Source organism: Crassostrea angulata, chromosome 2 (genome assembly GCF_025612915.1).
Source record: "Crassostrea angulata isolate pt1a10 chromosome 2, ASM2561291v2, whole genome shotgun sequence".
Lineage (NCBI taxonomy): Eukaryota > Metazoa > Mollusca > Bivalvia > Ostreida > Ostreidae > Magallana > Magallana angulata.
This window is the reverse complement of record NC_069112.1, coordinates 65,182,222-65,208,892: the sequence shown is the minus strand read 5'-3', so window position 1 is coordinate 65,208,892 and position 26,671 is coordinate 65,182,222. Positions and strand designations below refer to the sequence as shown.

The 26,671-nt window shown below is 38.4% G+C and overlaps 1 protein-coding gene and 1 pseudogene across 1 annotated transcript; one reads left to right on the top strand and one right to left on the bottom strand.

Annotated features, from left to right (window-relative positions):
• The window catches only part of LOC128174709 (uncharacterized), a 115,746-nt pseudogene extending 92,022 nt beyond the window's left edge, over positions 1-23,724 (bottom strand).
• LOC128172638 (golgin subfamily A member 6-like protein 25) lies at positions 18,838-20,939 on the top strand. Its single transcript, XM_052838414.1, has one exon. It carries the CDS (start codon positions 19,017-19,019, stop codon positions 20,931-20,933), a length of 1,917 nt encoding a protein of 638 aa, XP_052694374.1. The 5' UTR covers positions 18,838-19,016; the 3' UTR covers positions 20,934-20,939.
• Positions 23,725-26,671: the final 2,947 nt, after the last annotated feature.

Below are 26,671 nucleotides of genomic sequence, written 5' to 3'. Positions count from 1 at the left end.
GTAAACAAAGGCAGTATAAAGTGAAAACGAATTTATTGAATGAAAACATGCAATTAGAACAAGAAAATAATGATAAACGGTTAAAGTTAAAGTTATTAAACGTATTTACATTGAAGGAATAATCCTTTTCTTTCACAGATTTCGGTTTTTAATCGAGGTCGGGTTCCTCAATGAACATGTTTTGATTGTTGATTCTCTTCATTCGGCCCGGTATTTTTTGTTCGATTTTCATTTCCTCGTCCCAGTCTTCTTTTTTAGGTTTTTTGGTTGGTTTTTTTCTCTCTTTTTTGATGGCTTTTTTGGGTGGTTCATTATCTTCTATGTCCGAAGTTTGAATGACTTCTTCGATTTTTGGGCAGTCCTTGGTCCAATGGCCTGTTTCTCCGCAAGTATAGCAAGCGCTTCTTTTTTGTGCTGTTGTTTTCTTTTTCTGTTTTTCGTTTGGGCATTTATTAGCCCAGTGTCCTTCTTCCCCGCAATTGAAGCATTCGTTGGATTTAGTTGGTGGTGGTTTTACGTTCTCTTTTTCAGGACAGTTGGTAGAATAATGTCCTTGTTCTCCGCAAGTGAAGCAGGTAAATTTTGGTTTGATTTCTTCGGCGCTGTTAGTTTTTTTTTTCTTTTGATATTCTTCTTTGTGAGGGCATTTGGGTGAAAAGTGTCCTTCCTCTCCGCAGGTGTAGCATTTATAAACGGTAGTCATTCCTCCTTTTTTTTGCTGTATTTGTTGAATTTTATGCGAGATGATATCGGTATGATTACTAATTTCACTGGTCATGACTTCGAGGACATCCAGAATTCCTTTTTGAAGTTTTTTCAAGATGACGTCGGTATGATTAGCAATTTCATTGCTCATGACTTGCATGGTATTCAGAATTCCTTCTTGAGTGGTAGTTATAATTCCGAAGTCTTCCTTGCTCATGTATGAGGGATCCTCTTGATCGTATGCAGCCATTTCTAAGGCTACGGTGTCCTGAGACTGGGTCAAGAGAGATGGATCATAGTTCATGATTTTTATAGAATGATTTTATTTAATAAAAAGGCCTGTCTTATATACCCTCGTTGTTTACATGACTGAAGTTGTTATTGTTAAAATCTCTGCAGCTGTTTGACCTAAAAAAACAGTGAGTTTGACGTAAACACCTGCAGGTGTGTAGTGGCCTTGAGAAAAAGTTCGTAAACATGTTTGTCTGAGGGTATATAATAGAGGGCTTTTTTATCATTTTAAAAATCAGAGAATGATACTAGAGCAATTATGATGTCTGATATTGCTTCGTTTTCCTTTGAAGGGTATTTGTTGGTGACGAAATGGAACGCGTTGGCGACCGGGGAGAAACGACAGAGGTTGAAACAGATCGTGGAGATGAGCAAACAAATCGACAACCTGAGATGGCTTCAGAAAGTACTGATAATGATCGCGGAAAACCCGAATCCCGGAAGATTGCCGACGATTTATTGGTTTGCGGAGGGAGCCAAACCAGGGTTGCTGCAGAAATTAACCGGGGTGACTCTAAAAGAATATCAGGAATGGAATTGTATGAAGAGAATGTTTACCCCAAAAGGACGAGAATGTTCTCACATAATTCGGCAGATCGATCAAATGAAAATTGCGGCTTTAGAGTTTGCCTACATGAAACTAAAGAGAAATCTGGACATGCCTCAATGTTTGATTGTAGAGGACGACAGCGAGGACGCTCAGCCCATGGACGAAGAAGCCATTGTCCCGGACGTGGATGTGTTAAAACAAGAAACCCAAGAAACCCAATAAAGAAAGTAAGATTCGATCCTGAATTGAAAATTTACGAAGTTCCTAACGAGGATCGGACGAGCGAATGGATGACCGCTGCAGTAGACCGGATTCGATTTGAACGGCGTATTGAAGAGATGAGCCATCTCCTTGATCCGCTTTTAAGAAAACGCTATGAATTGTATACCTGGTTTTGGCGTACTCCTTACAACGGTTACGAACTTTTTAGTGTGCCTGGACATTTGATTAAAAAGTTGAAGTTGATTAATATGTTTTGTGTTCTGAGTTAAAATGTGTTTTTTATTTGAGTTATTATGTTAATAAAAATTGATTTACCAAAAAAAATTTTTTTCTCTATGGTGTATCTTGAGTACAAAAGAGTTAAAACCAATGATATGACGTCACAGCCACAGCGCGTGCTGAAACTGTCGATTTCAAGGTACTTGAACTATTGTGAACTCTGATTTCCTAGACAACTGTCATTTAGTTGGGTTGAAACTCCGCCCCTTTTGTTAAGCTCCGCCTTCTTATCGTAAATAGTGGCGTTTTCTATCCCCGCACTTCACTAGTTACCTAGTATTTGCAGCTATCACTTAAAGATGGAATCTACTACTACCATACCTGTGAGCCATAGCTACCCGCGCTTATTCACCAGACAAGTGATAGAACTCTGGGATTACCAGTGGAACCCGGTCCGGCAGCATTACGAACGGGTCTGTTTTCGGCCGCTACACCTTTTCGAGGATGAGGCGAATCCCCAGGACCCCTCGGATGGAGAGTTCTTCCGACCCAACCCCATCATGGTGAGTGAGTTACCGGAGAACGTCCAGCGGAGGATGCCTGATGCCACTAGACCGGCAGCTATTGTGCCCCCAGCCAGACCGCCGCCACCTAACATTGCCAGCCCCAGACAAGCCATTATTGCCGTTCCGGTGAGCCAGCCAGCGGTGAGACAGCCAGCGGTGATTGAGTCGCCAGCCAGTCCAGATCCGTCGGAGCCCTATTCTCCGACGGATACGCCTACGAAAAGGATGCCTCCCTCCCCGCCGCCATTTTCTCCGAACCGGCTGCATTGCGACCGGTCTTACTTTGTGGCCCGCCAAGACCACCAGTTCGCTTTGCAAGTGTCCTGCCCGGACAATCAGCCAGTGAGACCAGCGGGGCCCTTTTCCCCGGCGAATCCGCCCCTCCAGCCCGCTCCGCAGCCTCAAAGGACCCCAATCCGGAGGAGAGCGCCATCGCCCCCATCGCCCCCCCCGAGCTATCGGACGTGGTAGAGGAGGGCCTTATCCTGTTGACCGAGGAAGACCCCGTCCCAGTAACCCTTTGGCGGATACGAGGCCCCGTGGACTCATTCCATCCCAGGAGTCCGCCTTTGTTCGGGCCAGGAATCTGTTCCGGGATTTTATCCCGAACATTGATCCACCCATGGTGCGAACCTTCCCGGGACCTTCGCTGCAGCCTCCCAGGACCCCGTCTCCACCTGAGCCTCCCAGGACCCCGTCTCCGCCTCTTCCTGCCGTTCCGGTATCGAGGACCCCGTCTCCAGACATATTTCTGGAGTTGTACCAGCACGGGCGCCACCCCATCGATGACCGCAGCCACCTCACGATCATTCCAAGCTGGGCGGTCAAGGCAGAGAAAGAACTGAGTGGAGAGTGTGTGATCTGCTACGGGGAGCGGGAGCATCTCCAGATTCGCTGCCAAAACTGTGGGACGATGCGGGTTTGCTGCATATGCGTGGTAGGGGTCTACCGATCCATCAACCCATGCCCGATGTGCAGATTCCGGGGAGAGCTTTGAGACCAGCAGCAGTACCATCTAACTGTTTTCAGGCAGGCTATAACATCTAGCCCCAACGGCCCTGAAAAGCCCCAACGGCCCTTTTCAGGGCCACCCATATTTTTCGAAAAGATGCTATCTAGTACAGTACAATAGAAACAAAATATGAAATAAAATATGAAACACCAGTCACATTTCCCTCATACCCAATCATGTATTCCTACGATTCACTCTCTCCTTTTCAATTGAAACACGAATTTACTATGGTGGTAGCGGGTCCTTCAAAATCGGGGAAAACAGAATTTGTAAAAAACTTAATATTAAATAAACATTGGATCTCCCCTCCCCCAGACAGAATAGTTTGGTGTTATCGAGAATGGCAACCGGCCTATGAAAGTTTAAAAGACCAAGTTAAGTTTATTCGCGATATACCAGAAAACGACGAGGAATTAGTGAGTGATTTTAGCCTACGCCACCTTTTAATTTTTGATGATATGATGGGAGGGAAAGCCATCGAATCTATTGTCGATTGGTTTACTCGCAAAGCTCATCACCGTAACACCAGTGTGATTTACATTACTCAAAATGTATTTGATCGAGCCGTTCAACACCGGACGATTAGTTTGAATACTCATTACATGGTGTTGTTTAAAAATCCCAGAGACAAATCTCAAATCACGGTTTTGAGTCGACAAATAGATATGCCTAATTTAATGTCGGCTTATTTAGATGCTACACGCATCCCTCACGGGTATCTGTTAGTAGATTTGAGTCCACAGACTCCCGATGAATTGAGATTGAGAAGTCAAATGTTTGAGAATTTAGTGGTGTACATGCCAAGAGAAATATAAATAAAAGGTGACGTACGATTTATATCATTTTGACTTGGAACACCATGGCAGGACAAAAGAAAATTTTGAGACTCCTGAAACTTTTGCAGGGAGAAAAAGATCCAGGAAAGAGACAAGAGATCATCGAGTTAAGTCGTAAGACTTTATTGAAATGGTTTTTGATTGGGGCTAAGAATTTGCTGAAAGGGACTATTCCTATCGATAAGCAAACTCAACGTTTTATCGATAAACATCGAGAAGATTTGAGCGTCATTGCTAATAAACATGTCAATGATGATAATAGATTAAAAGCGATTTTGAAACGAGGAGGTGCTGGATTTTTAGGTGGGGTGATCATTCGTCACTTGTTGAAATGGAATCTGAGTAAAGAGAGAATTGCTAAACCTAGAAAGAGTAAAGCAAAGAGTAAATCAAAGAAGAAAATAACTCAGAAATTAAATATAAAAGATTTTGTAAAAACCGCTCCTCTGAGAAAAGACTTACCTGATTGGATTCAGGAGCAAGTAGATTTACATCGACAAGATCAAACAGGTCAAAATCAAGATCAGATAGATCAGATAGATGAATATCAAGAGGTAGCCCCTCCTGAGCCTAAGAAAAAGAAAAGGGGAAAGAGAGAGAAATTGATTGTTAAATTTCCTTTTAAGAAAAGAATGCCTAAAATTCCTTTGGATAAAATAACTAGAACTCCTGGGGGTAAGATGCAATTGATGGTTAGATTGCCTTATCAGAACCCCACCCCTGGAAGCCCTGCAAGTCTTGTAACCCCTAATGTATCTTATCAAGATGAAGATTTAGATGCTACTCTCCCCTACATGGACGATAAAGCCGTTCAGATAATGGATAGGGCTATGACAGGACCCATAGGAGCTGCTAGAACCAGTGACAATATATTGACGTCTACCCCCACAAGATCTGCTCCGTCACCCTCATTATTTGATCACCTTCTTCCTTTCTCCCCTTTAACGGGACCTGTATCTCCTGAAGTGCCTTTTGCCTCTAGCCCTAAGCGTAGACCCTCTCTGAAATTGAAGAAAGCCAAAGATCCTTTTGCGGGGTTAAAAAAACCATGGGAGAAAGTTTATGATCCTGATCCGGTGAATAAAGGATTGAAAGGTTTAAAATATTTTTGCCCTCACGATGGTGTTGGATTCCGATTGAAAGAAAATTACGATCGTCATATGGCTACTGCTCATCTTCCTTCTATCAGTACCTTTTTCAATAGATAAAAAAAAATTCCCTATAAAAGACGTTTAAAAAAGAGATTTTTATCAGTTTTTCATCATGGCTTCAGATATGAAGAAGAAAAAGAAGAATACGTCTTGTGAATGCCGGTTGAGACCTCACATGCCTATGTTTCAAGTCTTAGTGTCTCCTGAAACCTCAGGGAAATTAAGAAATGAAGTCTTAAAAAATTGCAGTGGTGATTGCATTCATAAAATTTGTGAGGTTGTTTATAACCTATTAAAAGGTAAAATTCCTTTGTCCCCTTCTCAGAAGCGAGAACTCTCTACTAAGAAGCACATCTTGAGAAAACTAGTCAAACCTCAGAGTAATAAAAAAAGAAGACAATTGTTGTTGAAACAAAAAGGAGGGTCTCTTCTTAATTTAGTTTTAAGGAAACTTTTACAAATTGTACCAAAATGAGTCGTAAAATGGTATTGGTTCCCGAGAGTATGTTATTGGAATTAAAAGGTAAATTACCTAAACCTCCCGAATTTTCTGCTGCTATTGGGTTAGGACAACAATTAGATCAGATTGAATCGAGAACAGATTTGACCCCTGAAGAAAAAGCAGCTTTGTATGGGCAACAATTATACCGGTATCAAAATTATTTAGCTCAAGCTCGTATTCAACAAAATCTCTTGCTTCTGTCGCTGCTGCTATTCGTACCCCTGCTGCTGCTGCTGCTGCCCCTGCTGATGGTGCCCCTGCTGATGGTGCTGCTGCTGCCCCTGATGCTGCTATTCCTAAAACCAGGGAAATGGATCAGCAAGTAATCAGAAGTGTTTCTAATAAAATGCAAAGAAAAGCAGGGCTTCTTTTAGATCACCTTAAAAAATCTAATGTCATAAAATGGAACGACGATGGAGAAATTAGTTATCGGGGAGAACCCATTCCTGGTTCTAATATTGTAGATTTAGTTACCAATACAATGAAAACTAAATCTAGTACTAGGTTACCTGCACTGCCAGGTTCTGATGAATTTGCTCAAGCTTTGAAAGAAACCAAAGTCCCTAGAGATTATCTGGTAAATCCTAACGTTATAAAAGCTATGGAAAGACCTGGAAAAATCAGTACCCCTAGAGCCCTTGCTCCACTATAAGAATACGATGAGGACGAGGATGATGACACTGGATTTCAAAATGCTTCTAGTTATACTCCTCGAGAATCTCCCCTAGAAAGATTGCAAAGAGCTAGAAAAAGGAGTATAAGTCAAGAGTTATCTCCAATACAACCCACCCCTCGCTCGTCCAAAGTAAAAAATCTCTCATGGGACGTCTTAAGAAAATAAAAAAAGAAGAGAATATAGATTCTGTGTTAGAAGATATTTATTATGATCCTAAAACAGGGTATGGCGGAGTACAGTCTTTATATCGCCAATTACGGGCCAAAGGCTATTCTATTTCTTTATCTGAAATTAGAAAATGGCTCAAAGAACAAGAAGCTTATACTCTGCATAAACCCATAAAAAGAAAATTCATAAGAGGACAAACGAGAGTGACCGGTATCGACGAACAATGGCAATTAGATTTAGCGGATGTCTCTCAATTAAAAAAAGACAATGACGGTTATACTTTTTTACTGTGTGCTATTGATGTGTTATCTAAATATGCCTGGGTAGTACCCATAAAACAGAAATCGGGAAAAGAAATGATTCGGGGATTAAAGGAAATTATTAAACAAGACGGCAGACAACCTCTTCGCATTCAATCAGATCAAGGACGGGAATTTACCAACAAGGAATTATTAAGTGCTTTTAAATCCATTCATTTTTTTACTACCCGAAATGCAGAAACTAAAGCCAGTATCGTAGAACGATTTCAACGTACTCTGAAAGGAAGAATGTGGCGGTATTTCACTCGTCAAAAAACTCGACGTTATGTGGATATTTTACCCGATTTAGTATATGCTTATAATCACAGTTACCATCGAAGTATCAAGAGAGCTCCTGCTGAGGTCAATTCCTCTAATGTGTTAGAAGTGTGGAAAACATTGTACGATAAGAAAATAAGTCTTAAAAAACCTAAGTTTAAAGACGGAGATCGAGTGAGAATCAGTAAAGCTAAACGTACCTTTGAAAAAGGTTATTTACCGAATTGGACTCGAGAGATATTTAAAGTATCTCGTTTAATCCAGGATCTGTACCTTATAGATATAAGGTAAAAGATTTTAACGGAGAAGAATTAGAAGGCACTTTTTACGAATCTGAATTACAGAGAGTGACTAAAAAAGACGAAGTCTATGAAGTGGATGAAATTTTAGGCTATAAAAAGGGACGAGTCGGAAAAAAATCCATTTCTCTTGTCAAAGTGAGTTGGAAGGGATATCCTTCCAGCTTTGATTCATGGATACCCCAATCGGATCTCATTCTTCCAAAATAGAACATTGGAAACTATGCTGTGGAAAAATACCAAGAGCTGAAATTATCTTGTTTGCTCAATTATTGATTTGTATTACTTTAATTATTGCCTCTATTGCAATGTTAGCCTTACACGATACGAATCGAGATTTCTGGATGGTTATTCTTAGCTCGGTCATGGGGTACATTATGCCCAGTCCCAGCCCTCCCAAGTCTAAACATGAGCTACCCTAACAATAACAACAAACAACACCTGACACCTGGGGGTCCCTTATTGACGTCATTTAACCTTGAAAAAACCTCCATATAAAGAACACTCTGAGCTGTTATCGGCATACTGACCAAAATGAGTCGAAGATATCAATATCGTTGGAAAATTGAATGTGCCTACCACGGAAGAACAGACAAGAAGGCTTCTCACAAGGGAGAATGGCTACCTTCCAAGAGGGCCTGTTACAAAGATTTTTTAAAGGAGCGTGATTTAATGGAAGAGCATGATCAGGCTTATTTGTACAAGAGAGTCGTATTGCCTAAACACTTTCTGGTCTTTGGAAAAACCCAGTATAACCAGTACAAGTACAAAATAAAAGCAGCCTTTTACCGTCAGGACCCAATGTGGACCATGTACGAATCGAAATGGGGAAACCGACTGGGGAAAACTTTAATGGAATTGAAAAAATTTAGAAGAGCTGGATACTCTTATGTGGATTGTTGTGACCCTGTCGAGTACCTGTATATGAGAAAACCTTTTCCCCTTGAAAATCTTCCTCCCTTTGAACCCGCAGTCCAAAAAGAAGAAAAGAATTTTCCCGAGATTGATGAAAAAGCCGCCCAGAAAATGGAGAGGGTCATGGAAGAGAAAAATGAAGACATGGATACGAAGTGAATGTTAAAAAAAAAAAAAACTTTTTCTGAATTTGTGTTGTATGTTTGAATTAAAATTTGTTCATATATAAACTTGTAATTTTATTTTTTTATTCATTTTGAATTGATCATGGATGCAGGAGAAGGTTTTTTCATGACTTTACCCAGTGATGGGTCCTATAAAACATTTCCAGAAAATACTCTGGCCCAATTTAAAACGTTATTACCTCAAACCGTAGATTTAACGAGTGGTGAATGGGAAGTGGGTCTCACTGAAGTTCAATATCCCGGTAATGTTGAAAACATTTCAGAAAAGGAATCTTATGTAGATGTACTCTTTGAAAACAAATATGAAAAATTGATAGAGAATCCAGACCAAGGCAAAACTGAGCGATTTAGAGATGAACAATTAACGGCTGTAAATCTGAAAAATATCTTGCCTATGACCGACTGGAAGGACTCTTTTTATAATAATAATTTTAAGAAAAGCGATGCTAATAAAAAAATTCCACCCGAGGATACGAAAATGACCATTCATAGAATTTTTTTTTAAAGTGGAGAGTATGCTAATGTTGACGAACTGATTAATGAAATCAATCTGGGTCTGCAACGAACGTTTAGAAAACTGTGGCTACAGTGTGGTGGCGGTGTTCCACAACAAAGATTGACAAAAGATCAGTTAATGAATTTAAGTGCAGACGAGGCAAGAAAAGCATTAGCTAAACAATCAGAAAAAATAGAAGAGAGAATACTATCTAACAATAATCTGCAGTTGTTTCACGACAAGACTTTTGACCGATTAGAGTATCATATCAATGGAAGGAAATTACGTGAAGAATGCCTTTTTGCCATTCGTTTTCCTATCTCCTTAGCTTATAAATTTGGATTTGATGATGCTGCTCTTTTCCTTGAAAGTAACCATGACGTTGGCAAATTTGTTGCTTTAGCTACAATGTACAATCAACCTCAGGGAAAGAAAGATGAAGCGTTAGGGTTTGGTCATACCAAATGGATCAACGTGGCTTATCATCCTCGTTACAGCCTTGACTTATCAGTAAACCTGAAACAATTATTCATTTACTGCGACATCGTAGAACCCCAGATCGTAGGATCTAATCAATTAAAATTGCTGAGAGTGATCCCCATCCACGCAAGTTACCCCCCAAGTTGGGATCAATACCAATTTGTGTGGGAACCCAGAAGAGTAGAATATTTGAAATTGAGTAAGAAACATTTTGACACGATTGAAATTCAGATCAGAAATCCTTTAGGAGCCGTATTTCCTTTTTTAAGCGGAAGAACGGTGGTAAAACTTCATTTTAAAAAAGCCTTTTAAACATGGAGCTGTGGATTCTGATTGTTACTCTAACACTATCGACAATTTTGATATTTAGTTGGTGTATTGAATGTATCAGACGATACTGAGAGTATATAAATAGAGAGTTATTTACAATTTGAACTCATTATCAATCAACATGGCCTATAGACATAGACGAAGAAGAAGAAGGGGTCAGAAAGGAGGATTTGTACAATTTATACCAGCTCTAATGAGTGCTCTTGCCCCCACGGTAGCAGGAATGGCACTTTCTAAAATTTCTTCTAGATTACTCCCTCAACGAGGGAGAGGAAGAAGAAGAATAGTAGCAAGAAGATACAGATATAGAAACAGACCCTAATTCAAAATGATATAAAAAGAGAAATCACTAAGTATATTTTTCAGTCTTGATGGATGTTTATAGCGGATTATTACGGCAAAAAGGTCACGGAGGCTTAGGTACTCTCCTTAAAATAGGAGGGTACGTAGCGGCCAGTGCCTTAGCACCTCTCCTCGGAGATTTTGTTGGAGGTTTGATAAGAAAGAAAACAAACAAACAAACGGGACAAGGTTTCGTGACTGATGCCCTAAAACAAGGTTTTAACGTCAGTAAAAATGCCTTTATGCGTGGGGTAGGAGTCAGAGATGCCCTAACTCAAGGCCTGAACACCAGTAAAAATACTCTTTTACATAATTTAAGAGTCAGGAGTAGTAATAGACTTAAAAATATTGCTATTCCTTTAGCCGATAGTCTTCTAAGACAAAAACTTCCCCTTATGGGATCTCCTATCATAGGTTCACTGCTTAGTGGTAAAGTGATACCAATGATAAAAAATAAGCTAGGCTCAGCTATTGAACGAAAAGTTAATCTCTTAATGCCAAATCAATGGGGTAGTGGGACAAGAAGAAGAAGAAGAAAACAAAGAGGTCAAGGAGTAGTCACTGACCTAGTCAAAGGAGGAATTAAACAACTCCCTAAATTATTTAAAAAGGGGACTCAAGCCCTAATGAAAAGAGGAATTAAAAAAGGAATAAAAAGAGGAATTCAAAGAGGCGCTCAAAAAATCATTAAAGAAGGAACTAAACAAGCGATACAGACTGCTGCTAAAACAGGCATAGATGTCCTGAAAGGAAAAAATATCAAAGAAGCGGGTGTTGCCCGAGCCATACAAGGCATTCAAAAAGCAGAAAAAATTTTAGAGAAAACAATTCTAGCGAAAGGAGGCCCTACTAAAAAAAGAAAAAGAACAATAAAAGTGGGAACAGGTAAAAAAGCAAGACTCATGGATATTTTTGACTGACCAATGCCCCCCTATAAAAAGAGAGTCAGACCCCTCACCCTAGACAGTCGAGTACCTTAATTCAAAAGTCACACACACACTTTTTTAACCTTCAAAAATGATGCACAGAGAGTCATGCATGTGTGGGATGGACAATTTAGAATTGTTCCAGGTTCCCCCCACCAACATAGCCTTGGAAGAATCGAAATGGATGGAATATGATCCCATTTCCAGTACTCTCAATTCCGATACAGCTCCCATTGAATTCGATATTCAGGGGCAGGGAGACGAATACATAGATCTCTCACAGACTTATTTACAAATAGTTTGTAAATTCACGAAAGCCGATGGCGGTAATTTAACGGGAGTAGATGGAATATCCACTCCCGTGAATAACATCATACATTCTTTGTTCTCAGAAATCGATCTCACTCTGAATGGTAAAATCGTTACCCCAGGAACAGATACCTATCCTTACAAAGCCTATTTAGAGAAATTACTTTCTTACAGACCCGAAACCTTAGACTCTCAAATGTCTGCTTGCAGTCTGTGGGAAAAAGACACGGCAGGAAAAATGGATGATTTGAATATAGCGAATGCAGCTCTAGGTAAAACGGAATATGTTGTGGCTAATAACAAAATCACCATAACTGCTGCAAATATGGCACTGTCCTATCCAGCCGGTTCTGAAAACGACGGGTTGAGAAAGCGCCACAATGTCATCAACGACGGCAAAAAGATTACTTTAATCGATCGTCTGTATCTAGATCTCTTTCAACAGGACAAATTCATTCCCAACGGAGTAGATATTCGTTTGAGATTGAACCGAACAAAGTCTGATTTTTACATGAATACTAATGCAGGGAGTACAGGAAAAATAAAACTTCTGAACGTGTTACTGTGGGTCAGAAAAGTCAGACCTACTGCAGCCGTGTTGAATACTGTCAACCAGAGGCTGAACGTAGAAACGGCCAAGTATCCCCTAAGACGGGTAGACGTTAAAACGTTCACCATTCCTACAGGAACCCAATCCAAAATCAGCGATCATCTGTTTCAAGGGCAAATGCCAAAACGAATCGTTTTGGGTCTGGTAGCTAATGACGCTTTTAATGGCACTAGCACCAAAAATCCGTTCAATTTCAAAAACGCCAAAGTCAAAAGATTAGATGTCACCATCAACGGAGAAACCATCAGTACCCGACCCTATGAGCCGGATTTCGAGAACGACTTGTATCTCAGATCCTACTTGAGTCTGTATCAAGGACTGGGAAAATTCGGTGCCGATTGGGCCCCAAGAATTACTTTCGACGAGTATAAAGACGGCTACACCTTGTGGTGTATAGATTTCACCAAAGATCAGGAGGCACAGCTAGACAAGTTTCATCTGATTGAAACAGGAAATTTGAGAATCGAAATTCAATTTTCAGAAAACACGGCAGAAACTCTGAATTGTTTAGTCTACGCCGAATTTGATAACGTGCTAGAAATCAACAAACAAAGAGAAGTCAGCACTGATTATTAATGGATACCTATCAATTGAAAAAAGTCTTAAAGGCAGATTTAGGATCTTCTTTTGCAGGTGTCTATGCCCTAGATATCATTCCTAAACATTTAAATTTTAAAGAAAAAGCCATGGTCATAAACACAGATCCTCAAGATCAACCGGGAGCTCATTGGGTGTGTTTATATTTAGACGGAGATACGATCGAATATTTCGATTCTTATGGATTTCCCCCCTTGTATAAGGAAATTCAAGAATTTATTGAAAGAAACAGTCATCACATGATATATAATGGAAGGCGTTATCAAGATTTTACAAGTAAAGTGTGCGGGGAATATTGTGTCTATTTTTTACATCATCGTCATAGAAGAGGCCGTAAAGTATTAAAACAATTATTTCCTAAACACTGGACACCAAAACAAACAGATCGCTACGTGAGACAATGGTTCAACGAAAACTATAAAAAACCTAAAACGCACAAAGGTCAATGCTGTAAGAGTTACGATCAGACTTGGCAAGAGAGGGCACCTAGTTCAGCTCGTGAATGAAACACCTGGCTGTGACACGTCACGTAGTCCGGTACCGAGAAACAATCTACTTTCGTTATTGAGAGGATATAAAAAGACAGCTCAAATCATTATTCGTCACAATTTGGATGGGGAAGTGCCACAGTAAAGTAAAACGCAACAATAAAATTGAAGAGATAAGAGCTGTGATCGCGGTACCCTTAGCGGACGGCGGTGTTGGATACCTGATGCCAAAGGTCGAATGTTCTCCCTCAATATTTGAACCGATGGAAGTAGAGAAGATGGAACCAGAGAAACTTTATTTGATAAAAAAGGAGGAAGAAAACGAAAAAGAAGGAGAGAAGGAAGAAGAGAAGGAGGAAGAAAAGAAAGAAGAAGAAAGAGAGAAAGAAGAGAGAGAGGAAGAAGAAAAAACAGATGAGGAGGAAATAGAAGAAGAAGGAAAAGAGGCGGAGACAGAAATTTTCGTGGTGGAGAAAATGGAGGAGGGAACTAATCAAACCCCCATAGAAGCGATCGCATCCGATTTCCAAGAAATATTAAATGATCTCAATACTGCTAATGCTACTGAAGAGGACGGTGACTGGGTCGAGATGCAAGCTATGGGAGAAGACATCAACACGGACAAATTGGTAGAGAACATGAGTCAACAGGAGCTGGAGGAAATCGAAGGAGCCAAAGCAGACAAAGTAAGCGGGGTTTACAAAATTTGTACGGATTACGGGAAAGCCAAAGAAGAATTGACGGGATTATGGCTGAATTGCGAAACATACAGCAATATGGTCAACCGTTTGGGAGGAGAGAAAAGAAAAAGAGAAGAGGAAGAAGCCGATCAAGAAAGAAGTAGGAAAAAACTACGACATGCTAAAAGGCAATTACTCTACCAGTCTTACCTGAAAATGAAAATGCTTGGGAACAACCAGGAACTCCTGAAATTGCTCCAAGTCTGCAGAGTGATGGAAAGAATTAAAAATATGTGAAATCCGTGTGAAAAAAAATCAATCTGTGTATATATGTGACTAAAAGTTTTTTGGATTCTTTAATCATTAATGGTAAATATGTTTTTTTCTCATTACTAAAGTCTTTCAAAAATCATGTAAATATGTTGTATGTTTGTTTGCTGAGTTTTCCAATTAAAAAAAGTTTTTTTTGCATTTGAAATCCATTGTTTATTATTTTATCATATATAAAGAGGACTCTGGTCCTAAGAAAAAAAACAAGAGGTGATATTTTTTCATATATTTTATTCGAACAAACAAGTTTAATAACCAAAAGGAAGAGTCTTAAAATCATCAATGATCTGCCGTTTATCATATACAATTTGATATTTCTTAGTAAAATGTTTGGTCAATAATTCATGTCTCTTGGTTCTCTGGATTTTATGAGGATAAGTGACCGTCACTTCATCCAATTCTTTAAAAATCATTTTCTCTAAAGCCTTCATGGTTACGATTTGAGAAGCTCGATGATTCAAAGTAAGGCCTTTGACTTTTTGCACGCTCTTTCCAGTATCTGTTTCAAACGCATAATTCTTAGGGCCTCCAGACATGAATTTGGTAATATGACCTCCCTCCAATTCGTCGGTCCATCCTCCTAAACTATTGACTATAGTAGGATTATACAACCCTTCTACGTGTTGATAAATAATACTGTCGGTATCGAAATAAAGAACCCGATCTCCTAATTTTTCTAAGGTGTCGTATAAATGTAAACGAGCATGAGCAGTAGTAAAAGCAGCTAACACCACGTTTCCAAAGGGGCAGTCTTCGATGAAATCTTGTTTTTCCAGATAATTAATTAAAATCAGATCGCGTTCGGGTTGTTCTAAGTTGTTTAATAACTCAACTCCTTTGATTTCAAGAGTGCTGTCCTGTAACATTCTCGTCAATTGTTCTTCTTCTTTCAAATATTCGATTTTAGGTAATTGAAGGCGCTGAGCAAATTTTCCCCACAAGCAATTCAAAAATAACTTGGCAATAGTTCGTTTCACGGGATTATTCTCGATTTCTATAGGGTTCAACATCAATTTCTCTCGATCAAATATGTCGCGGATGTAAGCTACCCGTTGTTCCTCGGTCTCGCAATCGGGGGGATATCCAGAGGCTTCCTGTTTGATTTTCAAAAACGTGTCAATGTAACTGCGAAAGAGATCCTGACTTTTTTCTGGAAAATGCCATACTTCGTAAATTTTCTTTAACTGGTATCCGCATTCTAAGGCTTTTTGAAGTTCGCTAGTCACCCAAGTTCCGGTGATACAGCGTTCAGAATCTGTATGCTGACAGCGATACTGAGAATCTTGACAAAGTTTTTGGGCACAAGTACGACATAAGGGAAACAATAATTTTCCTCCGGTACGATAGGGTAAAACGGGATGATAGAGACCCCGAGGGGGTAAAACCTGACATTGAATCAACCCGAAATAATTAGAAATCTCCTCAAAATTCTCCGTGATGATTTCTGGATGACCCATGGGAAAAGGTCTATGTTTCAAAACAAAAGGATATAAAGAACAAACGTCTACATATCTCATGTCTCCCTCCGTACAAAATAATCGCGTGGCATTGGTGCGCCCCCCATACAAAGCTTCCCTAGGATTCAAAGGATCTTGAAAATTTAAATTGCCCACAAACTCTTGCAATTCAAAATTATTTTTCATTTCCAAATCAAAATCGTGTTCCCAAATAGAAACTACTTTATACCCCTGTTCTCTCAAATGATGTTCTCTAATTAAAGTCTGTTCGTACAACGTCCCGTAAGTACAATCGACTCGATGAGGATGATTTTCATTCTCTAAATCAGAATGACATTGAGGGCAACCGTGCCAGTAACATCCATGAAATTCGTACACGGTATTCGATTCTGGATCGTACCCGTCTACGGTATAGGGCCCTAAATTTATTTCTCCCCCAGTTTTAGCATGATAAATCACCCGCCCGTCTCGACTCATCCAAGCTAACCAACGACAAGCTTTCATTGAAAATTGTCGGGCTGGGTCGTATCCCAAATTCGGTATGATGGCAATACTGTCTTCCGGCATGAATCCCCTTCGATAGGCTAAATTAGCAGTACTGGCAAAAGTAATGGCTTCTTGAAAAGGATTGACTTGTACCAAATTCTGTATGGTCTTTCTAAATTGAGCGCAACATCGTTGTAAAATGTCTACGTCAGAGATACAGTAATCTACGAATTCTTTTTGAAAATCAAACAATTTCCCTTCTTGTTGCCGATACCAATCATAAAACGCTTTTCGTCCAGAACAAGTCATGTCGTCAGGATTGTAATAAGAAGCGGGGGGATAGGGACCCACATAATTCTGATTTTGCTCCGTATTAAAAAAATGGGGAAAATATCCTTTCTTCATTTCCTCAAATCCAAAAGCCGAAGGCATTTTTGATAAAGCAAAAGGCAAATAATTATAAGAATCTATAAATTTCAAACCAAGAACTTCCATAGATAAAATCTTAGTTCCGTTCATGATCACCGAGGGAGTTATGCATGCAGTATGCACCAAATAATTCAAAATAAATTGCCCATCGTATCCCTTGAAATTGTGAGCTATGACAATGGCCCCTTCGTGCAAAAGCTGAGATTGACTTTTTTGTGTAGCGTGAGGCTGGGCCTGAAAAAGCCATTCCATGAATTGTTTCAAAGTTTCAGAACCACGAAACAAATGGCGTCGAGGCCCTAAATGTTCACAGTGAGAACAGGTCTGATCTACCTTTAAATGATCACAATACTGACACACACGATGAGCTACACATAAATTAGGGACGTGAGTTCCATTTTCTTGAGTACATTCAAAATCAAAATAAATGTACATTTGAAGTTTTTTCCCTCTCTCTTTCAGAGTAGGTTTGACTTGAACAAAACATTGGTGATCTTTCTCGACCATTTCTCTACAAATCTTACACCATTTTCCGTCCCCACATTTGTGATAAGGGAGTAACTTTTTACTCATCCATTTTTGACAGTGAGAACATCGATCCATTAAACTGCATACACTAGTTTCACAGTTTTTACTGTAAGACTCTAAATGTCTCTGATAACAAATCTTGCTTTTAAAATACCCCTTACAATCAGAACAAACAATGCTACTCCCATCGGAAATACATGGGGTGTCCCCCAAACAAAAAGAACAAAGGTAAGGACATTTGACTCTATGATCTTCAATGTGACTATAACCTACATCGCAATAATCGCAGTAATATTTGTTTTCGGTCAATCCAGGCATAGACAAAATAGTATCGTAGTGTTCATCATCCAACAAAACATTCAAACATTTTCCATTTCCTTTTCCTTTGTAAATAGCCTCTAATTTCAGTCGAGAAGAGACCGTTTTAAATTGAAATATTTTCAATCGATATTCAGGAAGCAATACTTCTTGTAACTTGTTCCATTCCAAGGGACCGCAGGGCAAATTAGCATCACAATGAGCTTTTTTCATCAACTCTAAAGCTTCTTTTTTCTGCTGGGGGGAAAGAATATCATTCCTTTTAATACGATCCCACTGTTTTTTCCAACGGGGCAATTCCAAGGGATCCGAGGGGCGCTGACTGTGTAACCGAGCTACAGCAATAGCTCGAGGGAGACAGAGATGATCACCTACATTTTTAATTTTCAATACAGATCTTTTTCCTGTCTTAAACTTCTCTTTATTAGCATGTAGATGTCTGACTTTTTGACATCCGCTTCCCTGAGGATATTTGACGTGAAACAATTCAAATTCAGCAGATCCGTCCGTAATAGTAAAATCTTTTTTCGATTGCTGCACTGCCTGAACTTTATTCAAAATACTACCTTCGTTCAAATTCTTTGATTGAGTAAATTCATACCAAATCTCAGAATCTAAAGAGGGATGGCGCAAATTCAATCTCAAATAATCGTTAGGATTACATTGCATGCGCTCTTTCACTTCTTTCAACATGTCGCTCAATAAACGTTTCACAAAACCGCTATCTGATTTCTGAGGGAAAGGTCGAAAGCTGACCGTATATACATTTTGTTTCACTTTAAATTTGCGAGATTGTCGCCCCCTGTCTAATCTAACGTTGTAAAAGTCAGAAACCACTTTTTTCTTAACAGCTTTTCTGACCGCTTTTTTTTTCTTTAAAAGTTTTAAATTTTCATCGATCAATCGCTTTCTCTTATATCTCAACAAACGAGATTTATTCAACAAAATGCTTTCGTCTACATTCATCTCTCTCACTTTCAAGGGAAGGATCCAAAATGAAAAAAATATTTAATAATGCTATAGTTATATTCATCAAAAACATGTTTACGAACTCATATCAAGGTCGCTAGACAGCTACGTCAGAGTATTATAATCTAGGTCACACAGCTGCATATCAAGGTCGCTAGACAGCTACGTCAGAGTATTATAATCTAGGTCACACAGCTGTCTAGGTCACACAGCTGTTGTTTACGTCGCAGCTACATTGACTCCAAACACGTACACAGAGCTAGCGAGGTCACACAGGTGTTGTTTACGTCGCAGCTGCATTGACTCAAGTCACGTACACGGAGGGTATATAACACAGCGTTTCTCTTCAGTTCCTCACACCATTGAATGGACATCCTTCAGAACCTTATCGTGGAAAAAATCAGAGAGAAATTCAGCAACATGGCAGAGGAAAAGAAAATCAAAGAAGAACCAAAAGAAGAAATGGTTCAGATTGAACCAGACAGGCAGTTTTTGGGATTCTCATTCGCCGGAAAAAAAGAAAAAGAAGAAAAACCAGATTTTCTTCTAAAGCCTCCCAGAAATGAGGGCGGAGAAACTTACTTAGACATACTGAAAAGAGAAAAGCAGGAAGACAAGGAATTCTACAAAATGATCGTCCTCCAAGAAAAAAGAAGACTGGCTAAAAACCCTAACTTAGTGACAGGAACCTTTGGACCCGGAACAGGCACAAAATCTCTCTACGACAAAATACAAGACCTGCTCAAGGATTACTATTACCCAGAAAACGAGTTCAACAGGCTGAAATTGGACGTCATTCTTGCAGAAAAATTAAAGGAAGAGGCTGAAGCAGAAGTACAACAGAAAAGAGACGTGGAAAAAGAACTGCAGATCACCAAAGAAGAACTACAAAAGGCCATCAAAGAAAATCAAAAAGCCACTAAGAAAATTCAGGATTTGAAAGAAGAAGTCGCAGAGCAAGAAACAGAAATTGAAGAGCAAGAAAAAGAAAATGACGAACAGGATAAAGAAATAGACAAACTGGAAGAAGAAGTCGAAAAACTGCAAGAAAAAATCCACAAACTAGAAAAAGCTCCTCCCCTATTCTTCTCCGAGGAAGAGTACAAAAAACTACAAACCTTCAATTGGATACTAGAAAACGAGATAGAGAGAACAGATATGAAAAATACTGCACTGGAAGAAAAACTGACCGAAAAAGAAAACGAACTGCAGGAATTGAAGGACAATCTCCAAGAAAACAGAGAAATAATGAAACGCATGGAATGCGAAATGGAAACTTGGCTCGACATCGATTACGTACAAAAATCCAAGGAATTGGAGAAAAAACTGGCTGAAAAAGAAAAAGAACTGCAGGAATTGAAGTACAATCTCCAAGAAAACAGAGAAATAATGAAACGCATGGAAATCGAAATCGAATCTCCATACATCGATTACGTAAAAAAATCCATGGAAATGGAGAAAAAACTGGCTGAAAAAGAAAAAGAACTCCAACAAAAGGATGACATGATAACTCGCATGGAAGCCAATTTGTTCACTTATATGGACAGCAATGCTAAAAAATTCCAAGATAAAGAAAAAGACCTGGATAAAAAAATGACAGAAAAAGAAAAAGAGCTCCAAGAATACAAACAACATGTCAAAGAAATGGAAAATATCAACCAGAAAATGAAAGATGAAGTATTGAAAGTCACTCCCTTATACGATACCTCAGAAGCCGCAACTTTCATCCGAGAAATTCAACAGAAAGTTGATCAACAAATCCAAAAAGCTAAAGAAAAATTGGCCCTCATGGAAGCAGAAGTCGACGCACTCAAGACAGACAACAAGGAAAACGTTAAAATATTCGCAGAAATACTGGACCAAATTCTCCCCCACATCAAGGATATGACAGAAACTTTCAACGAAGCCGAAGAATGGGTGAAAGCAGCAGCCACAGGAGAACAAAGAGAAGCATGGAGCATCTATGTCGAACCCAAAATCGCCACGGAAGAAAAATTCAAAAGTCTCAAGGAACTCTTCACCGAACATTGCCATAAATTCTGCTTCGTCAGAAACGGAAAAACCCACAATATCAGCGGGGAAATTCAGCTGAAAAAACCACTCAACATCAAAGAACTCAACAAACTCCTGGGACCAAACATCTATCTGAACGGAAGACCGAAGGAACAAGCCACTGAAAAATGGTCCATGGCCGCGAAGTTCAACGAAAATGATTATTTCTCGATCTTCTTCACGGATCAAACCCTCAAAGGCGGAGACACAACATGTGAAATCAGCAAATAAACGTGTTCCGAGTGAAAAAATTTGTTCTTTATTAACATTTTTCTCCTTTAAACACTGTATATATGTTCATTTGTTCATTTATTTGCTTTGAATTCAATAAAATTTGACTTGTTCTGTCTATACTGCCTTTGTTTACCTTTATTCAGACGCCATTTTGGATTTGACCTAAATAATATTCGACGCCATTTTGGATTTGACCTCACTTGACCCCCCTATCTAGAGGCCTTATACTACTTGTATCTGAAGTCGGCAACATTTCAGCCTAGTCATCGGCTTTAATGAATATCAGACAGGGACGCCAAACACATCAACTTCACAAAGAATGAGATAAACAGTTGTCTTTGAGATCTTAACGAATCTCCCCTGTGGTAATGTCGGACAGTCGATGACGACCAGCTGTGACGCAGTACCGGGACCAGCAAAGAAACCACAGGTAGTGTTGATATCAGATTCTGTCAGTCCTACAGTGACGGTGACATTCCGCAGTCGGTCTGACCAATCTAAATAAAAGTCAAAGTACAAGTTTCCTGCACATTGTGATTTCCTCTGAATAGCAATTTGGTCCCATTGAGTAAAAAAAAATGGTATGAAAATACGGAAATTAGGAGTGAAATTGAAGTCATAGATATACTAGCCAGACCAGTTTGCTGTTCATTTTTGTCAATGTAAACAAAGTGCGCCGATCATTATGAACATATTTGGAGCAATGCTGTTTTTGATTTGAAAACAGTGGCATTGTTATGAAATGCTACACGCCTCAACGTTATAAAAATCAATAATGTTCACTAGTTTAAACTTTTTTTTTTATCAATACTACTTTCTGTCTCTTTACTCTGGAGCTAAATAAAGCAGGTAATTGTTTAAATGAAATTACACTCAAATATTTTTCAAAATTTGTACCGAATTTAAATTGATAACTCACATCTCCACGACAGAACCGTTCCTCTTACCTCCGTGTTTGCCTCGATTTTCTTCGAGGCAAACGCGTAGGTAAGGACCTCTGGGGTGATTGACAAGAGGGTGTCTTCTACTTCAAAGAGATTGCTGAAAGATATCACCAATTCGACAAATTATTTTGAACAAAATCTTTGAATAGTGTGTTTAATAAATGCAAGCGAATTTTGATAGGGGAGCTTCCAACCGGTTAAGCAAATTATGTAAATATATAAGAAGTAGTAATCAGAACTATGTGGTGTATTTACTGGTGGGTTTTATTTTGGTTGCTGATGGTTTTTTTTTTTGTTTTTTTTTTTGGGGGGGGGGGGTTGCTGATGGGTTTTTCCAATATTCATATCGATCCAAAAGTATTAATCACAATTGTTGTTTTTCTCCATCAATATCAATACGGAATGATTGAAAAGCTTTTACCTCTCAAAGGTGACGGACTCGACCAGTGCCTCAAACACCTCCACCTCCTCGTCTTCAAAGGTCACCGGCTGCAGATAAAATAGGTTGTTATGTATAACGAATATCCTTTTAAAATTATATTGTTCTTTTTCAGCTGCATTATTGTGCTTAAGATTTGGAGTAATACATGTATTTGAATTTCAAAAGATGAATAAGGTGTTTTACCTAAAACAAAGTCGATGTTGTCGAATTGTTACATCGTTGACCAGCAAAATCATTTGGTCGGATGCAAAGAATATTGAACACCTCTCCAACTGGGGCGTTTGGGGATTTGGCGATCTCACCCCAGAGGGTAAGACGGGCTGTTCTCCCCTCATACCCCAGTTGGAGGTCCTGCCTCTCTGTAGACGTTGTTGTGTAAGACATCTCTCCAATCTGCAAAGATAAAATTAAAAATGATTATTAAAACATTAAGTCGTAAAGAAAATGCAATGGCGTCAGAACTGGAGAAGAGAAGGGACTAGGAGAACTTATCCACTCCTCTCTTTATTTGCAAGATAGACATTTTCATAATTCATGTAAATAAAAACAATCATTTTTTTAAGCAGGCTAAGGAGGAGTCACGCGCGTCGCCTAAGATTTTCAAAATATAGTTAAATCGTTCTCCTTCTGCGAAAAAAAAAAAAACAATTTAAGAAATTTTGGGTCTTAATTATCAACTTTTTGGAAACTCGGTTTTTCTTTACATTAGCCCGATTTAAACTTGGTGACATATGAAAACCAATTTTAGTCACGGTCACCATGGACTCATATGTGACCAATCAATGATATTTATATAAATAGTTATAATAACTAGAAGTTACCTCACTACATCTAAGACACTTCGTCACAAGATAGCGATTTAAATGTTTTGTTGTACTGTTTATATCGTTCGATATGGTTATTTATCGTCGTAGCTCAGTGGTTAAAGTATTTGGCTTCTGAACCACAGATAAGGAGTTCGAATCCGCCTAGGGCTTAAGTTCATGTTTACTAAATTAAATTTTCGAAAATGTAATTTTTCATCCCAAATTGCACATTTTTTTGCCTATTGGACTTACAAAATTCTTATCCGTTATCATATGTATCTTTATAAATTAGTTTTCTGCTGATTTGAGAAAATATTTCCAGGTGTAGTTAGCATCCTTAACAACTATTCTAGGTTTACTATTTAATACGAGCTGTCATGGTAAAGTTTATAAAACTTTATATACATTATCCCATTTCTTGAACTGATTAATCATACATGTAAAACGGAAAATAAATTGGAGCTTATCTCTAGTCTCTTAGTTGCTATATTACATGTTTGTTATATTAATTTCATCACAATGAAACGTACTTCGGTAATTTCCACGGGCCCCAAAGATAATCTTTTCGTATTCTCAATGGCGGAAGCATCCGCCATTGATAGAATCCGTGGCTGACGGAATTTGTCTAATGTACATGTAGCCTTCCCCCCTTCCGTTATTGTTCCGCTTGTGTCCATTATCTGAAATATGAAAATTGTAATTGTGTATTATTTTAGATACAAATCACTTCTAAAATTTCATATCATGTAAAAATGGACTGTTAGCGATTATGGGAATTTATAAATTTTGCTCATGTAAATACACAAATGCATGTATGGTATGGGGGGCACTTACAACAGCATCGAATTTAATTTCGAGCCCAAAGGTTGGGTGGGAGTGGACTATTAGGATTCGGAACCACAATTTCTTCGTCAGTTTTTTGGCCTTTTCCTTGCTAAAGGTGCTCACTGTCGTTATTTCGTCGTCAAGCAAGACATTGAAGAAGAACTTTGTTGTTCTGCCAGTCTCCGAAAACTATGACGACAGAGTGCGGGTTTCCCCTTCTTCTATTACAAATTCCTTGATGTTCTAAAGAAAAAAAAAAGAATTTGATGAGCAATGAATTTGATATATTAATACATGTATAATGATAAGTATCTATTTTCTCTTTACATATTCCCAACCACCCCAACCCCCATTCGGCAGGAAAATGCGTAGAAAATATATTTGTAAAATACTCGGTGTGTGTTGAAGAGAGTGATGGGGAGAGGGATTAAAATGAACAAAAATTCACAGAAGTGATGATAAAACATTTCAAAATTACTAGAACTTGAAAAAAAAATTAGCACTCAATTAACTCGTTTCAGCAATGAAAAAAGGCACGACATTCCATAACAGTTTTTGCACGTGTTACTCGGAGTGTATGGACATTTACTGCAAGGTTTTGGTTTTTTAGTGGTTGCAAAAAAGTAAGCATGTAAGGGATTGGATAAATAAAAATAAACTTTTAATGTTTTGATAAAATTCAACGTCCCAAACAGTTATGAGCCCTTAAACTCCCTCAATGATAAAGACAACTGATCTGAATCCCATGTGGCTTACAAACGATGAAAAATAATTATATATCAAAATTTTACGTTGCATTATATTAACTTCCCCCTGAAATAAAAATTTTGTACGTCTATTTATTTGTAATGATTACATAAAAAGAATTAAAATATGCATAAAATACATAAGTTTTTGAAATATATAAACACATTAAAGCTTACTTTTCTTGCTATTTCCGCCATCTGTAGCTTTCTTGGTAACAGACTGAATTTATTGACGTGTTCGATAAAGAAAACGACGAATTGAAACGTGGACACGCACATGCGCATGGAAAACACACAGGAACATTCAAATTGCTTACCTGACAATATTTTCTGATAGTGTACAGCTAACTACGGGGTGGATCTAAATAGTTTGACATGTTTAATAATTTTAAAAGACCTGATGAGATATTGCACACTTTGTGAAGCTAAAAAAGAAGAGTATGTGTGTCAGAGAAGAGAGAGAGAGAGAGAGAAATTGAAATAGACAGTCAAAAATGAACAGAGAGATAGAAATAGACATACATACAAAAATAAATAGAGAGAGAAATAGACAAAGGAACAAAGAGAGGAAAACAGACGGACGAACAGAGAGAAAGACAGAGAGGGAGAGAAAGAGTGGAAAAGGGAAAATTTATTATTTACTTTTTTATAATTTAAATTGTATTTCCTTAGGTTAATTTTTAATTGGACATTTATAACATCTTCATAAAAACTATATGGCCAATTCTTTTAAAATCAAGTATGATTTCACTAAGGGAAACCTTACAAATTGTAAATCTCATGACCCCTGTCCCATAGGGACCTTAGGGATAGGGCAAAAATGTTCAAAACGTGATTATTTTTCCTAAATCTTCTTCTCTACTACCACGCTGAATTAATAATTATAATGTAGACCAAGAAGTCCTCCATCAAAATGGTAAATTTCAGGATCAAACCCACAGGTGAAAGAGTTTTGACTCTAGGGTGGGGTCATGGTAGTCAGATAGTGTTAATGCATAGATGGGTGCTGAACGTATATCATGTATTTTATTCTGCTCTTGAATTTAATGACATTCATATATACACAATAAGAAAAGAAAATGAAGCTGTTTATGAAAGTTAAAGATATGATTTCGGGGTGGGGGGGGGGGGTGTGTAACAGTTAATGAAGTTATACATTGTATTCCCTCGATTGATCGTAATCACTGTTGCTGCAATAGTGTCTGTATAGCCCCTAGAAGTGCAGGGGGCGGCGCCAATTTTACGTCATTAAAATGAAAGCAAGAGGAGGGTTATCAGATATAGCCCCAGACGATGATTGGTAAAGGGGGAGGGTTATCAGATAAAGCCCCAGACCATGATTGGTGTCAATATGACCCACAATGTGCATAGAGATGAGATATGAATTAAAGATGAGCTGTCTTACATGCATAATGGAATTTGCTTTTCCTGTGTTTAAATATAAATATTTAATCCTAATATGAAATAGATGTTACTGCTTATGACTGGTTTTGAAATATCATCAACATGTACGATGACAGCTGCAATATGTAACTGAAATGGATGAGACTAAATGCATCCACACGACAAAGCAATTATTGTACTAACTGTATTACATGTGTTGTGGTTTTTAATGACTTCGAAATAATTAAAAACATTTCTGAGATTAATTGCATTCAAGTAATGGAGTACGACTTGGGCTATATAGAAATCGACTCATCTTACCGAAGTTTTAGAGGCAGTAGCTAAAAGCTGAATGTTTTATAAGAGTGTCAGTGAAATTTAGTACACGGACAGAAATTGTTTTAAAATTTAAAAAAAATGAATCAAAATGGTCATTAATGTTATTAGCTTAATGTATTTAAATAATGACGCATACCGATATTACAGTGTTAGTTGCACCATGTTATTGCTATTAGTTAAAGGGAGGGGGTAGTTTAAAGTTGTTTTAGTAGTAAAAAAGAGGGAAGTGAGGCAGATAAATCGCCGTACA

Bases quoted from the DNA above. Each gene is read 5' to 3' on its own strand.
- LOC128172638 (XM_052838414.1), top strand. From the start codon at position 19,017: ATGGACATCCTTCAGAACCTTATCGTGGAAAAAATCAGAGAGAAATTC.